The sequence below is a fragment of the Chelonoidis abingdonii genome, chromosome 4 (genome assembly GCF_003597395.2).
Source record: "Chelonoidis abingdonii isolate Lonesome George chromosome 4, CheloAbing_2.0, whole genome shotgun sequence".
Classification (NCBI taxonomy): domain Eukaryota; kingdom Metazoa; phylum Chordata; order Testudines; family Testudinidae; genus Chelonoidis; species Chelonoidis abingdonii.
This window is the reverse complement of record NC_133772.1, coordinates 36,465,074-36,481,516: the sequence shown is the minus strand read 5'-3', so window position 1 is coordinate 36,481,516 and position 16,443 is coordinate 36,465,074. Positions and strand designations below refer to the sequence as shown.

The 16,443-nt window shown below is 42.1% G+C and overlaps 1 protein-coding gene across 2 annotated transcripts in view; it reads left to right on the top strand.

Annotated features, from left to right (window-relative positions):
* Window positions 1–11,441, top strand: part of LRP5 (LDL receptor related protein 5) — a 262,260-nt gene extending 250,819 nt beyond the window's left edge. The window contains exons 20-23 of one of the 2 annotated variants that reach the window (XM_032801562.2): window positions 1,404–1,637; window positions 3,423–3,562; window positions 10,103–10,200; window positions 10,752–11,441. In XM_032801562.2, coding sequence (XP_032657453.1) covers window positions 1,404–1,637; window positions 3,423–3,562; window positions 10,103–10,200; window positions 10,752–11,013 — 734 coding nt within the window. In that variant the 3' untranslated portion in view covers window positions 11,014–11,441. Of the gene's footprint in view, window positions 1–1,403; window positions 1,647–3,422; window positions 3,563–10,102; window positions 10,201–10,751 lie in introns of both variants that reach the window. The other variant, XM_032801560.2, reaches the window with a different exon arrangement.
* Window positions 11,442–16,443: the final 5,002 nt, after the last annotated feature.

Here is a 16,443-nt window from a genome sequence, read left to right as displayed (position 1 = left end):
TTTGTCCTCTGGACAGTCAAGTTTTCCCATGCTGCACCATGAACAAAGGGATAGAATGGTCACACTCTGGGAGGGTGCTAGGAAGTCTTGGGCATGGGTGATTGGACTCTGGCCTGCATAATGCAGTGTAGATTCTGGAGCCCCAGGGTGGGACCAAGGGTTCAACAATTCCTAACCTAGAGTTACAGATGAGTGTAGATATTCAAGCCGTAGGTTAACAAGCCCAGGTGGCATAATTTGAGTTCTACTAACTTGCGGCATACATTGCAGTGTAGACATACCCTAAGAGTCCCAGTCATGGACCAGGACGTTCTTCTTCCCATCACATAACACAGTCTCTCATGTGCTCCCTCTGTTATGTCAGAGGTTGCCCACCTATAGGTCTAAGGACCAAAGCCGATGTGTAGTTCTACAGTGTAGCTCTCTGGCCATTCTCATCTTTAACGTGGCAGTGACCACAGGCCCAGTGTGGAGTACTCCATATTAATCTTGTTGCAGTCTGCTCTGATTTTTCTTTTGTAAATTAGGGACCTGATCCTGCATGGGACCAGTCAGATGAGTAAAGTGATTCACAGGTGATTCAGTGCTTGCATGGCTGTACAGCAAACATGACCTTAGGTTGGGTTAGGGTTGAATTCCCCCATAGATATAATGAATATGGTATGAAGATATTTCTGGCAGCTGACTTTTTTCCAACTGAACAAGTTTATATCGTTGTTACAACAGTGAAAAAGTATCATGTTTTAATGGGACTATTTCAGCTTGAAATCTAGTCAATTTTAAAAATTAGTTAAAAGTGGCTTCCAGTACATTATTAGAGGGCAAAAGTGTAGGTGAGGTCGGAAGGTCGCTAATTACTATAGGTGGAGGAGAGGAAATGTAAAATCTTACTCAATAATTCAGAATGTAGAAGGCCTGGGGGACACTGTGTGAATGTAATGTAAATATTTGCATAGTGCAGGGGTCGGCAACCTCTGGCACATGGCTCGCCAGGGTAAGCACCCTGGCAGTCTGGGCCAGTTTATTTATCTGCCATGTCGACAGGTTTGGTGGACCACGGCTCCCACTGGCCCCGGTTCGCCATCCCAGGCCCAATGGGGGTGGCGGGAAGCCGTGGCCAGCACATCCCTCAGCCCATGGCGCTTCCCATGGGAGCCATGGTCCGCCAAACCTGCCAACGCGGGCAGATAAACAAACTGGCCCGGCCCGCCAGGGTGCTTACCCTGGCGAGCCACGGGCCAGAGGTTGCCAACCCCTGGCATAGTGCACTGTGTGAATGATTGTATGATCATTCTATCTGGTTCCCCCTGGCCTGGGGTTTTAGGAGCAAGTATGGAGGTTTTTCGAGAGCAGCATCATATACATCAGTGTAATGATTTTTTTTTTTTTTCCCCCCCCCCCAGAAAAAAACACATCCTCAGATGAACCTCAACCCCACGTTAGTGCTATTGGACCTGTCATTGGTATCATACTGTCCCTTTTGGTCATGGGAGGAATGTATTTTGTTTGCCAGCGAGTGGTATGTCAGCGCTATGCTGGACCCAATGGACCTTTTCCACATGAATATGTCAGCGGAACCCCTCATGTTCCTCTTAATTTTATAGCTCCAGGGAGTTCTCAGCATGGCACTTTTACTGGTAAGGATGGTAAGGACCCTGCATTTCATCAGTACTATTATGTTACCTGGATTTTATTTTCACAGGATACTAACTATGGAGCTGGTTTTTGTAGGCACCAAAGCAAGTTAGATGTCGAATGTCCATTGACTTTCAGTGGGACTTTAGTGCTTATCTTCCCATTGGGCCACATTTACAAAAGATTTTAGGTGCCAAAAGATGCAGATAGGTTTCTTTCAGTGGAAGTTAGACACCTGGGTGCTTTTGAAAGTTCCATGAGGTGCCTAAATTTTTTTAAAAATCTTCCCCTTAATAGTTACCATGGAGATCATGAGTATGTTCTTGGATGTTGCCTCTAACCCCTCTGCCATCCCCACACACAACTCTCTTACCCAAGTTTGATGCTACTTAAACCAGGGCTAGCTGGACCAGCTGGGGGTGTAGGTTAGAGCTCAGGCACCACTGTCACTGAGACTGATAATCCACCCACTTTGCAGTGAGGACTCAGCCTAAATCACTTCAGTGCTGATAGTCCTCCAGTGCCTTCCCATGGTCACACTGGGTGCCTAGAAGGACAGACAAGTTCTTCCACAATTCACTGGGAAAGAATAGCAGAGCTGCTCAGCTCACAACAGCACGTAGAACCACAGGGTATGCCTCCAGAAGCCCTCTAGAGACACAGGCGAATGCAGCCCCAGTGAGGACACAGTAAATCAGATATGGCTTTGCAGTGTGACTGCTTATACTTGGAATAGTCTAACCCAAGTGTTCAGACCCAGGTGCTAATCACCCGGGCTAACTCTTTAGTGAAAACATACCTCAATTCCCGGCTCCATTGAAGCCAGTGGTGCTGTGACAATTTATACCAATGGAGAATCTGCCCCTAGATGTTGGAATGATGCAGGAAGAAGGCAGCATGGGCTGTGAGAGCATGACCGCTCCAAAAGGGATACGTGCCAGCTGATATGATTGATTGTCAAAATAATGTAAGTTGTGTAGGCTGCATCTCTATGAATGAAACACCATGTTTTTTCCATGAGTACTTTCTGGGTAGCAAAACCTTCAAAAATAACTTCTAAATCATCGAAGAGGCTGATATTATACCATATACCCATTATGAAAACAGGTCCTCTGAGTTTTTATGGAGACAAGACCTGGTCAGAAAATAGGATTTTTTTCCATGGCAAATGTTGACAAAACTGAAAAAAATAGATGCCTTTGTCAACATTTTTCATGGAAAATGTGGCTTTTGGGGCAAAATATCCAAAATGGAAATATTTTGGTTTTCAAGCTTTTATTTTCTCCATGAAATACTGAAATCTTCTGTAGAAAGCAAATGCTTCTCACAAAAATTTTTTGTCAAAAACCCAATTTTTGGTCAAAAAACAATTTAGCCAACCCTAATGGGGAGACTCCTTTATTGTCCAGCTGCTGTCAGTCACTGGCTCAATGCAACAGTGAGTGATACATTAAATTAATTTATTTTAAGTTGTGACTTTGGATTGTGACACGGCAGTATCCTTTGACTTTCAAAGTAAATAGAGGATCAGAAACCAAATAATCCGTCCATTGGCAAGAAGACTTGAGGAGGAAGCTGTAAAACGGAGTTGTACTCTTGGCTGGTAATAGAAGAAAGATTTTGTTTTCTTAATAAGGAAACTAATGAGCTTTAAATTAACAAGGGACAATGAGGCTAATGGAGCTACATTGATTCACATCAGCTGAGGATCTGGCTCTCTATTACATTGGCAGATGAGATTGTAGTTAGCTAATCATGTATCCCTCTCTTCTTCTGGTTCCATGCAGGCATCTCTTGTGGAAAGTCTATGATTAGCTCTATGAGCCTCATGGGAGGAAGTAGCGGTGCCCCTCTGTATGACAGAAACCATGTTACTGGAGCCTCTTCTAGTAGTTCATCTAGCACTAAAGCCACTTTCTACCCACAGGTAAGTCTTGAATGTGTCCAACAGGAGATAACGGGCCTCTCATTTCTGTCCAAAAAATGGACAGATTAAAACTTGTGCTACTAGAGAAATGCTAATAAAGACTGTCTTGGAGGATGTCATTTAGCAGTGGGGCAATCCAGTGATCACTGAATTCAATAGAATGGCTTCCATTTATTCCAGTGAGCATTGTATCGTGCTCGTGGTCTTTCCCATGTTGCATTGTTAAAAAGATGCTCTTCCAGGACATTCTTCTTCTTATGCTTTTTGGGGGGGGGGGCAGGAGGGGGGCGGCAGGGCTATGGGTGTTCTTACATCCCGAGTACTTGTAAATATCTAGTCCTCTGTCTCTTCTGAACACTGTCACTGACCTGATGATGTTTGGCACTGCATAATCCCACAAGCATGCACAGGAGTGAGAAAAAACAAACAAAACACAGCCGGGGGAAGAAAACACTCAAAAACTATGCTTGGACACTGTTTATCCAAAGTGTTCAACTTCAATTCAGAAAACCAAATGCAAGCACCAGAAAAACAAAGTGGCACCACTGTATGTTGCTGAAGCTTAAAATGTTTTGTGGTTTTTCAGCTGTCTGGTTCTGGATTTTACATTATTTACTGTGAGAAAATGAGATTCTTAGTCCCAAAACCAAATTTCCATAAGTGAGGAAATAAGCCTGTAGAGGTTAGGAGGTGAAAAGGGAGAGATGCATGATAAAACACAATGAGGAAGGGCCATTGGTGACTTATGGGAGAAGCATGCAGAGATTATTTGCACCAGCATCTTGTTGTACAGTTGTTTTGCTGCTTCTCAGCATCACTGAGCAAGCAATACATGCATTTATTATTCTGTCTATATGAGCTTTTAGAGCCAGCCTCTCTAAGCATTAGAAGTGCTTTGACAAAAAATGATTTAAGATGGTCCATACTGCAGTTGAGAGCCAAATTAGTATGTAAAGGGAGGGGGGTGTACACGTTTACATATAAACAGTTAATACACTATGTGACAAAGTTCCTCCTCTACCCTGGTGGGTCCTGCACTTATTGGTGGATTTGCTTGCCTCAGAGATTCACCATGTGAGTCAGGAAACAGCCTAGAGACCTTCCTCTCTGGTAGAAGCCACAGTCCAGGTCAATTCCTCCTGTGTCTAATCAGGAGTTGGGAGGTTGGGGGGTACCGAGGCCCACCCTCTACTCCAGGTTTCAGCCTAGGGCCCTGTGGACTGTAGCTCTCTAGAGTGCCTCCTGTAACAGCTGGGCAACAGCTACAACTCCCTGAGCTACTTCCCCATGGCCTCCTCCCAACACCCTTTTTGTCCTAACCACAGGACCTTTCTCTTGGTATCTGATCATGCTTGTACTCCTCAGTCTTCCAGCAGTATGCTTACTCACTCTGAGCTCCTAGTGCCTCTTGCCCCCAGCTCCTTGCATGCACACTACAAACTGAAGTGAGGTCCTTTTTAATTCAGGTGCCCTGATTAGCCAGCCTGTCCTAATTGATTCTAGCAGTTTCTTCTTAACTGGCTCCAGGTGTCCTAATTAGCCTGCCTGCCTTAGTTGGTTCCAGCAATTTCCTGCTTGTTCTGGAACTGCCCATGTTACCTTACCCAGGGAAAAGGGATCTGCTTAATCTGGGATTAATATATCTGCCGTCTAACACTCTCCTGTAGCCATCTGGCCTGACCCTGTTACAGTTATAATAAATCAAAAAAGAATTTGGAAGGCGGTATGCATTGTTCTTGTGTCCAGCAGTAACTATAATCTTATTTCTTAATTTTTAAGGGGTTAGATGGGTGAGGAAAAATTGTGAATACAACTGAACTGTCTGTTGGTTCCTGCAATACAGAAAAGCTTGGTTTGATTTCTTTTCCTGATTCCCCACTCACTAGACTCATAGACTCATAGGTCAGAAGGGACCAATATGATCATCTAGTCTGACTTCCTGCACAAAGCAGGCCACAGAACCCTACCCATTCACTTCTATAACAAACCCCTAACCTATGTCCGAGTTATTGAGTCTTTCATTGTGGTTTGAAGACCCAAGCTGGAAGATCCACCAGCAAGTGACCCATGCCCCACGCTGCAGAGGAAGGCGAAAAACCTCAGGGCCCCCAATCTGCCCCGGAGGAAATTCCTTCCCGACCCCCAATATGGCAATCAGCTAAACCTGAGCGTGTGGAGACTCACCAGCCAGCACTCAGGAAGGTTCTCTGCAGTAACTCAGATCCCTTCCTGTCAACATCCCATCACCGACCATGGGCAGGTTATCTGCTGTAATCCAGATCAATTGCCAAAATTAACTATCCTATCTACCATCCCTTCCATAAACTTTCAAGCTTAGTCTTAAAGCGCTATTGTCTTTATGCCCCCCCACTCCCCTTGGAAGGCTATTCCGAATTCACTCTCTAATGGTTAGAAACCTTCGTTCTATTTCAAGTCTAACTTCCTATGTCCAGTTTGTACCCATTTTTTCTTGTGTCTACTTGGTACTAAGCTTAAATAATTCTCTCTCCTCCCTATGTTAATTCCTCCTGTTATTTATAGAGAGCATATCCCCCGCGCTTATTTTGGCTGGCTAATCAGCCAGCTCTTGGTTCCCTTTCATAAGGCAGGTTTTCCATTCCTGGTCATCCTAGTAGCCGTCTCTGACCTGTTCCAGATTGAATTATTCTTCTTAACATGGGAGACCTGAACTGCACACAAGTATTCAGATGAGGTCTCACCAGTGCCTTATATAACGGTACTAACCTCCTTTATCTTGCTGGAATACCTCGCCTGATGCATCTAAACCGCATTTGCTTTTTTAACGTCCGTTTCGCATCTTGGCGGCTCATGTCATCCTGTGATCAACCAATACTCCAAGGTCCTTCTCCTCCTCTGTTGCTTCCAACTGATGTGTCCCCAATGTATATCTAAAATTCTTACTATTAATCCCTAAGTGCGTGACTAGGACATCAAAGGAGTGAGTCAAGAGTCTGTAAAGATATTTGGAATTCCAACATAGCAGCCCTTTTAATTCAATATTAGTGGAGGCAGGAAAACCACCAGAATTTGCTGGTCAACTTTTATAATAGAGAAATAGTGCGCACATGGGTGTCACCTACTGATTAAAAATGTAAATAGTTTACATATGTCAATCTAAATGAGCAAGGAAGCCTAAGAAATGGTCTGTGAACAGGTTTTATATTACTGTAACTATACCGGTTTAGAAATTGATACAGTTGAAGTGGTACAGACCTCTAGTGTGGATAAAGTTATATCAGGGTAAAGGTGCTTATATTGGCATAGCTCATTCTTCTAACTTTGGGGATTGTATCACTTTAAATATATCGGTTTCAAAACAGATATATTTAGAGCAATACAAAACCTGTGTGTAGTCAGGCTCTAATTGTTCCTATTTCATTGTTATCCTTCACTGCATTAATTGAAGTCAATTAAAAAGCACTACAGAGAGAAGCTGCAAACACAGGTCTGTATTTGAAGCACTGGGGATGGAGAGTTATGACCAGAGATCTGATGAGTGGAGAGGAGGAGAAGTGTGGCATGCTCTTAAGTTTTTGATGATCCCAATCTCTCCATGTCATTTCAGAGTAGCTGGGCATGTCTGCTAAAATGATCAGCAGCTATATACTGAACAGTGCTAACATTTAAATTGCCACTAGCTAGCAGGGGCAGACTGGACAAAAACATAAGTGGTTGTATTCTCCTACACAACTCCGCTCAGTTCCATCCACAATGCAAGCTCCGCCTAAACAAGACATCAGTCATAGCAGATTGTGCAGCTCTTTGTGTACCTCCCACTAACACAGAGGTCCACAACAATTGAGCTCCCCAATGCAAGCCACCGCTTGTAACTTAATCCTTGGCTGAGTCATCAGCAGGGATAGAACACAGGTTCTCTGGATATAAAAACTGAACCTTTACTGCTTGAGCTAAAGGACCAGGCACATTAGCCTGGAGGCTATGGCAGACTCATAAACAGTTATGTTCAGAGTCACACTGTGTAAGTTTGGGTTTCATTCATTCTGTGAAGCAGCAGGAAGATAGCTAGTGAGCCTGTTCACTGAAGTCACTGGCAGATTAACTGCGCCACAAAAGCATTATGCTGCAGCACAAAGAGAGGCCAGCAAGAGGTACTTTGCCTCCACCATATTGTCCGGATTTGTTTTGAGCTGTGGCCATTTTAGTTAATCCAAGCTGCCTTCACTTGGTACCTGATTCAAGGGCCTCCAGACAGGAGGAAATTTCTGGTTGCAGTGAGAGAAAAATGGGGTGGATTTTGGGCCAAGATGCCTGGTTTTATGTGCACGGAGGGGATAAATTTAAGGTCCTATCTGGTTGTTAGGCCACTGCTCTGCACTGAAGTATTGAGGTGCTGAGGGTCCTTTTTACACACCGCTTCCTTCGGACCCATGTTTGTGAAGGCCTGTGGGGAACAGAGGTCATTGCTGGGGGAGACTGAATGCCTCCCTTAGGGAAGGTGGGATGCCAGATTCTCTTAAGGAAGCTGTTGTGCAGCCTTTACTAAGTAAACCGTCACTTTATCTTGATGCTCTGGGCAGTTATGATCTGGTAGCTAATCCCCCAGTTTTTAAGATTATGGAGAAAGGCTGTGGCAAGACAACTCTGAGCTTCTCGCTGTCTCTGGTCATCTTCCCAGTTATTGTGGCTACTGCACAGACACACGAGTGGTGTTGATGGATGTTCTCCTGGCAATCAATAAAGATCAGGGGCCAGATCTTAAACTGGTGTAAATCAATATAGTTCCATTGAAGTCAATGGGGCTAGGCCAGTTTACACCAGTTGAGGTTCTGACCACAGGCATTAAAGCTAACCTCTGTGAGATCTGCTGACTTTAATATGAATTGTGAAGTGTTGTTGACTCAGCTGATAACTCTAATAGGAGTGGACAGAGCTGCTCTTGGATGTGTCTGTTCCCTTCTCGCTAAGTGTTCCCATAGGGTACTCTTGGGCAATCACTCATCATCCCTTAAGATGTAATTGTGTGGAGCTCCATAGGGCTGTGTCTTTTCTACCTTCCTGCTGGATGTGTATGCAAGGCTGTTGGTAGGGTTAGTGTGGAAGTGTTGTTGTGGTACTTTCCCCTTGAGTTAATACTGATGAAATGCCCCCAGCTCAATGTTGAGACGACTGTGCTGGTGGAAGTGCAGTTTTTCAGATGCAACATAAAACTGAGGTCCTGGCCACTTGTGATATTAAAAATGCCAAAGGAACTTTAATTAAGAATACAGTTGTTAATCAAATTCCTGTTCAAATAAAATGTGTTATTTCAGAGGATACATCATTCTTCATCTCCCTATGGTGCGGTGCTAAATAACTGCTGCCTTTTACCCCAGAAGTGGCTGTATTTTAGTGGTGACTGAAATGATCCCTTACCTTCTTTATAAGAGTGTGGAGACTTAACATGATATTTATAAATCACCTTCAGATCCTTGGTTGAAAGGCACAAAGTGTTGTTATTTTATCTGTGTTTTATTGGTGCTGAAGATCATATTTCTCTTTCCACTGACAGTGGGGGAGGAGGGATTGGGTGTATATCGAAGAGCGTAATGAATACCTAGCGGCACATTCCCATCTTACTGATCAGTGATTTATGCATGTCACTCCACTGGGAGGGAAAGGTGTACCCATTAGTAATATTGTTAAATTGAACTGAGCTAGAAAGAACATGAAATACGTGAAGTGCTACTGCTCACTTTGTACCTCTAAAAATGAGTAGACTGGAATATTTTTAAAAAAAATGGAGAGGCGGGGCTGGGGGGGATTTCCACTGCATGTTTGTGTTAAATGTGAAGCATAATAAATGCTATTTTCTTAAGGGGTGCCAACAATTAATTAATTAGTCATTTTTTGGGTGCAGGATGGGGGAGATTTTAAGCATTCATAGCTAATAGCCTCTTTGCATTGCTGACCTTGTCAAACTGGTGTGATTTAAAAAATAGCTGTAAAAAAAGTTACTGGGAAAACATGGAGTGAACTGGTCCTAGTAAAGGAACTCAGGCTCCTGGATGTGGCATTGATTGGGACAGGGTAAGGGCTGGGGGTGGAGGAGGCTCCAGGTCCATTAGTGGCTGACAAGGAAGAGATCTGTCTATATGACCATAAATAAAGGAAGCTCTTGTGGTTAAAGCAGTAGGTGGAGACTCTGGAAAACTGGGTTCAGTTCCTGGCTCCGCCACAGCTTTCCTATTTAACACTGGACAAGTCACTTAACATCTCACTTACGTAGTAGGGAACCATAATTCTCTCCACTGCAGGAATCAGTGGCTGAAATTCTGTGGCCTGTGCTATGTCTAGACAAGAAGATCACAATGAAACCTTCTGGCCTTAAAAAAAAAAAAAAAAAAAAATTATGAATTCTTATGAAACTACATGTAAAAACAAGGAGAGGAGGCTAGACTATGGATGAGATAATAGCAACCTATGGGAGATATTTTTATACTGTTTTTCTCTCTGTTTCTAAGTATTGTTCCATAATGAATTAAACTGAACCTCTGCCTTATTTGTTCTTAACATCCACAGATTTTGAACCCCCCTCCTTCCCCAGCCACTGATCGTTCCTTATATAACACAGAGATGTTCTATTCCTCAAACATTCCTTCAACAACAAGATCTTACAGGTACAGATCAAACAGAAAGCTTGGCATTTTCTTAGGTTGAGGTCTCTTTGGTTTTGTGTCTAGGTAAAAAACCAATCTTGTTCAAAGCTTCACCTTTTAAAGGAGAAAAAGAGGTAATTGTTTTCCTCTTTGATTAAATGGCACATCAGACTGTTATTACTCGTTACTATATCAAACATCCGCTTTATTTGCTTGTGTTCTTGTCCCAATGCAACTGTTCATTTCTGAAAAATGAAAACATTATGTGTGTGATTGGTTGGGGCATTAGAAATTGGGTCTAGAGCTTTTCACTGCTAGTTTGCTGGTTATTATGCAGCCAAAATAGACTCTATCACCTGACGGCAGTTCAGCACCCTATGTAAAACAAGATAAAGTGGTTCTAGTTTGTGGCACCTAATTCTCTTATGCTCCTTTAAAAATCCCATCTGTAACACCTGTGCTTTGGAGGTCTTCACTCTGGCACCTTTCACCTGCATTTAAAATTCATGTAGTATTATTTTTTTTAATTAAGAAATTTGAACACTACTAACACTGAGCTGTTAACTTTTCAGACCCTACCTGATACGAGGGATAGCTCCACCCACGACACCATGCAGCACAGATGTGTGCGACAGCGACTACAGCACAAGCCGGTGGAAGGCCAACAAATACTACATAGATCTAAATTCAGACTCAGACCCTTATCCCCCTCCCCCCACGCCTCGCAGCCAGTATATGTCGGCAGAAGAGAGCTGCCCTCCATCTCCAGCCACAGAGCGAAGCTACTTTCACCTCTACCCCCCTCCACCGTCTCCTTGTACAGACTCCTCATGACCTTAATAGAAGGAACTTGTCTTTTACTGTAAATATTTTTAAATATGAACAAAGATTAAAATATATTTTATGATTTTAAAAATAAATAGGGGTGGGAATTTAAAAAAAGAAAATGTGAATAAAAATGGATAGGGTGGGGCTGTGAAAATGTGTACAGTGGAAGAATATTTATAAATTTGATTTTTTTAATTTAATTTCCATGCTTTTGTGCCATAATTGCCTTTTTTTAATTGAAGAAGTCAGGAAACTGACTAGACCTCCAAGGGACTTGGGGGGAGGAGGGGGGAGGAATGGGGATGTTGAGCCTTTGTGGGTTTCTTAAAGTCCCCTTTTTAAGTCTGTAAAATGTATGTCAACATCTCACACACACCACACACACACACACACACACACACACAAAGAGAAAGGTTATTGGGAAAAAAAGAAAACACTTTTGTTTCAAAAATAATTTGTTCACTGCCAAAAAATTAATAACCAAATAATATTTTTGTTTAGAACATTGAATGAAAACAAACAAACAAACAAAGCTCCCTCCTGAATGTTCCCTTTTGCAAATGAGCCAGTTGCTTCCCAGAGGAACCCAGGCACTAAAAGAGGACTGTATTTTGAACCTTGCCCGCTATTCACTCAGCACTAGTCACTCTTGCCAGTTTGACGTGATCTTCCATCATTTCCTAGCAGCCACTTCACTCTAGGTGGGCATGGGTCTGCAGAGCCATTCCCAGAGAGATTGTGGGGGTCAGCCAGGAAAGGTCTGTTATAGTTAAGTTAGTCTCCTTTTTCCTGAAAAATGGTAGCAGTTCCGTCACCTTTTTCCTGAAGTCTGGAATTTATAGTCAGTTCTGTATATGTAGCTCCCACCCCTGTATTTAGCTGAGCAAATTGCTTTACTTCCAGATGTCCAGATCTCAGAGTGTGGGGGTCCAGTGACATGCCAGCTCATATTTATTTCAGTAGGAAAGTTTTAAGATTAAATATATGGGAAACTAAATGTGTATAGAGGTAGAACAAAAAAAAACCCAAACAAACACACGCACAAACAAATATGTGCGCAAATGCTTGTGATTTAGTCTTGGTCCTATGAAAATTTGCTAGAAAATGAGTTTAACTTTACCAAAAGGCAGCAAAAGTAAGGACTTTTTTTATATTTTCTCTTTTTTTAAAATTAACTCTTACTTTGTAGAAACTGATGTAATGCCAAGACAACACCATAAAAGAGATCTGTTTCAGGCATTTAACAAGTAGCACTTAACACAGGGGTTCTCAAACTGGGGGTCAGGACTCCTCGGGGTCACAAGGTTATTGGGGGGTTGCGAGCTGTCAGCCTCCACTCCAAACCCCGCTTCACTTCCAGCATTTATAATAGTGTTAAGTTAAAAACACTTTTTTTATATTTATAAGGGGGGTCATGCTCAGAGGCTTGCTGTGTGAAAGGGGTCACCAGTACAAAAATTTGAGGACCACTGACTTGACTTAAGATGATAGCTGGGCGGTTATCGGTTCCTTTTATCAAACTTACAGAGATGAACTATATTTCTCCTTGCTGTAGTAAAAGGGCTGTGCCATTGCACAGCACTTTTAGAAACTGTCCTTACAATGGCAGCCATAATGTGGACACGTACTCAAGACACTTGGGGAAAAAACTAGATATACGGATCAGCACCTGTTTTTACAGCTGCTGAAGAACAGATGTCATCAGCCTCTGACAGACTTAACATCCTTGACAGAAATGAAACCTTTTAGTTTTTGAACTCCCAAGTTGGATTTTTATTTTAGCAAGCATTTTTTTTGAGAGAGAGAGAGAGCGCGCGATAGGGAGACCAAGTGAGCAAGAGCGAGGGGAATCCTCCAACTAAGGGCCAGAATTCTTCACTTGCATCCTCAGTGTGGATTTAAACTCCAAACATTCTGATCCTGCTACATTCTCAGATCTCACTGTTTGCTCTTCCTATCCACATGGGTCCAAGAACAGAATTTTGCTCACTGTGACTGGCATTTTATTAAAAATATGAGAAGGAGCTTGGGTTTGTTAGCTTGGTTTCTAAAATCCCTAGCCTCTCTGATTTGGATTCAGCTCAGAGGAGATGCCCTTTGTTTGCCTGGAGAAAATCAGAACAAAGTATTAAGAGTTTAATTTTGCAGATGAACCCTATACTAAGAACACTGCAAAATGGATTTTTTTCCATGAACAGTTAGCTGTTCTGCAATGTGTCAGGAGAGAGGAGGTCATAGTGTCTGTTAACCTTAGAGTGACTCTAGGCAGATCTCTGGGAAATGGCGTGAGCTATGTGGCTGAATGAGGATCAAATTTCATATCATCATGTTTCAATCAACTAGATTGTAAATAGAAATCCATGGGGTATTTTACATAAAATATCCCTCATCTAAAGAAGAGCTTACAGCAGGTGGAGACTACAGTCCAGTTATGTATTTTTCTCACACCATTGTATTTAAGTGTGTGTTATCATTGCTTCTCATTTCTTAACGAAGTCATAATTTTAGTAATGTCACTTTACAGCTCTTGCTTAGAAATATGCAATGTTACATTTCCTGTGCCCTTGCGATGATGCTGAATGCAAGGTTACATTGATTTCTTTTATAAACCACTGTTAGTTTAAAAAAAAGAGAATCACATTTTTTTTTAATCGTAACCACTTTATCTGAAAACTTATTTCCTATTATGAGGTTTGGAGTTGAGTTTAAGGAGACTAGGAATTTTGCTCAGACTTTGGAGTTATCTTGATGGTCAAATTCAGACCTGACTATGGGAAACACTTCTGGATATGTATGAATAAACAAAGCATGTACAGTGTTTGAAAACAGCTTTTAAATTTCAGTTGGAAGAGCAGAGCCTTTTGCTGTGATGACCAGTTTACTGAGAAATGACCTTATTTGAGACACTGGATGATGGTCGATATCTGAGACTGTGTTTTTAGAAATTCTGCCCTGCTTTATTATTATTATTGGCTTAGTTATCAATCCTAAAAAGAAATTGTTTAAGAATTAAACATTTTGTTTAAATAGAATGTAAAATATTACTTCTAATTGCTGGAGACAGTGTACATCTTACACAGGGTTCCCCCACACTGCCAATATCCTAGAAAAAATGTCCTATTTCAGTAAGAGGCCCCTGCTTCCTGGAAATATGATGCAGCTTGTTCCTGTGAATGTACTTCCAGCCTTTTGAATTTCAGGCTCCTCGACTGAGCAAAATAGGTGCTGTTTTCCTCTAGATCAGACTGATAGAGAGCTGTTAAATGAAAATAATAGGTTATGGCCATTGGATATTGACCAAGCAGAAAATAGAATGTGTGGAGTGTTTTTTGGTAGTTTGTATGTCCAGTTTTATTAACCAAGTGTGCCTTGGGAAAGATGACGACAGTGTTTGCAGAGAGAGAACTCTTAAAATCTGCAGGAAGATGCATGTATTTGGATTGCCTTAGTTTGAGCAGTTGTGGTCTTAAATCAATTTAGCCTGGTGTTTTTCATTTTCCTTGTGATCGTTATTCACTGTTGCAGTATGTTAGCACTTCAGCCAATTTAAGCTAAGCCAGACCTGTGTCTGGTGTGTAGCTAGTAATGGGCAAAGGATGTAATTAATCCTGTGCCATATTTAACAGACAGGTGTACTAGGAAAGTGGAGAGAGAATGAAAGATAGACTCTATTTACACTTGTAAAAGGAACTATCTTATGTGGTGGCTACACTGAGATTTTCCCTGGTTACAACTGTTGATATAGATGGAGCAGGGTAATGCCAAAGTGTAGACAGACAAAGCTGCTATAAATCATGGTTTACACCAGTGAAGTTACTCCCGTTTCAAGCAGGACTAAAGTGCATCAGGGCAAATTGTGGCGTACATTGGCTTTATACTGGTTCAGCTAAGTGGGTGGCCAGCCACCCAGGGTTGAAATTCCCAGTAAAGAGAAGGCCTTTAGTCCACAGATAGTTGTTCGTGTTTGGAAATCTTCATTAGTACTGCTTTGAGGTTTCAACTGCCATTTCAACTCTGCTTCACTCCAGTCTGGAGAAACCTCCAAAAAGCACTAAAGCCAAGACAACTCAAACATGTATAGGCCAGCGAATGGTGATGTTTGCCTAACGGTAGCACCCCAGTACTGTGTTGCTTTATTTCCTCGTGGTGATCCCATCGCTCTCTCTTACACTCCTGGTATTGATCTTTCGGAAATTCCCAGTTCCAGGCCCCTGTTTCATCTGGCACTAATTTATAGAAGCCACTGGCCCCCGATCTTTATGGAAAGTTCTACCATCTTCTCCCAGCCTTCTGTCTTCCTTTGTGCCAGGTGGTGCCTCCTGCCTGTCCTTCCATTTCAAGACAGGGATTTGGTGCATCCCCAAGATCTGTGGTGGATTAGTGTACACTAGTGAATGGGAAGCTGGGAACAGTAACACTCCGGAGCCCCACTTAGAGGCTAATCCAGAGCCCATTGATGTCAGTGGAAAGAGTTCCATTGACTTCAGTGAGTGTTGGATCAGGCGCTGCGTTAGGGAGGGGAGCTCTATAATAACAGAGTCTGTTGTCAGTCCTAGTGCACTTACCAGTTACCATTGGTATAATTTGCCCTTCTTGTTTGCCCTGAGCATTTTGAAAGGTCTCTGATCCCAGTTACTCTGATGGGCGTTACACTGAGCCAGTCCAAGTGAGTAGCAGTGCTTATAATTGAGCTACAACTGATATCCGTGAATGTCAGGAAATGAAAACAGAAGGCAGGCATGTTCCCAATAATTAAAAACACACAAAAGTGCTTGGCATGGAGCCCTGAATTTGAAATACCATTTTTGATGTTAGGCAGAACTGAGGGACATAGTATAAATAATGTCCTTATTTGGACAGAGCATTGTATGCAAGCCACAGCCAAAGGGGGATGGTGGTTTACAGGGTCAATTATTCAACAGTTTATAGGTTTAAATGATTTTGAATATGTTCCTCAGTAAAAATTTGACTCAAACACAAAAGATTGAAAGAAAATTTGTCTATAGAGAAGGCAAGTTTAACTGGCCACTAAATAACCAATAATCCTGGCTACAGAAAACTCTCTGTGAGATGCCCAAGAATTCTAACGCAGCTCGTCACTTAGACATAGCAAATACTGAATTTTGGTTTCTTTTTGTTACGTTGTTACATTAAAAACCCTTGGGCCATTATTCTGATTTTATTTAACAGTAAAGTATCAGTTTTGTATTTTAAAATGTAACAAGTATCTGAAATGAATACTAATATGCATAAACACTTTGTAGCTCCCGTAATTTGTTTTCTTGCTCTGCTTTCTTGTTGTACATATTCTTTTCTTCTTTGAGACGGGCCAACAGCTCTATGGCATTATGACCCCACCTGAGAAGGCTCTGAAATAGCCCATTGCCCCTTGTCTGTATTGGACCTAATGGTAGGGCTGGTGGAAGAAAGTCTGAT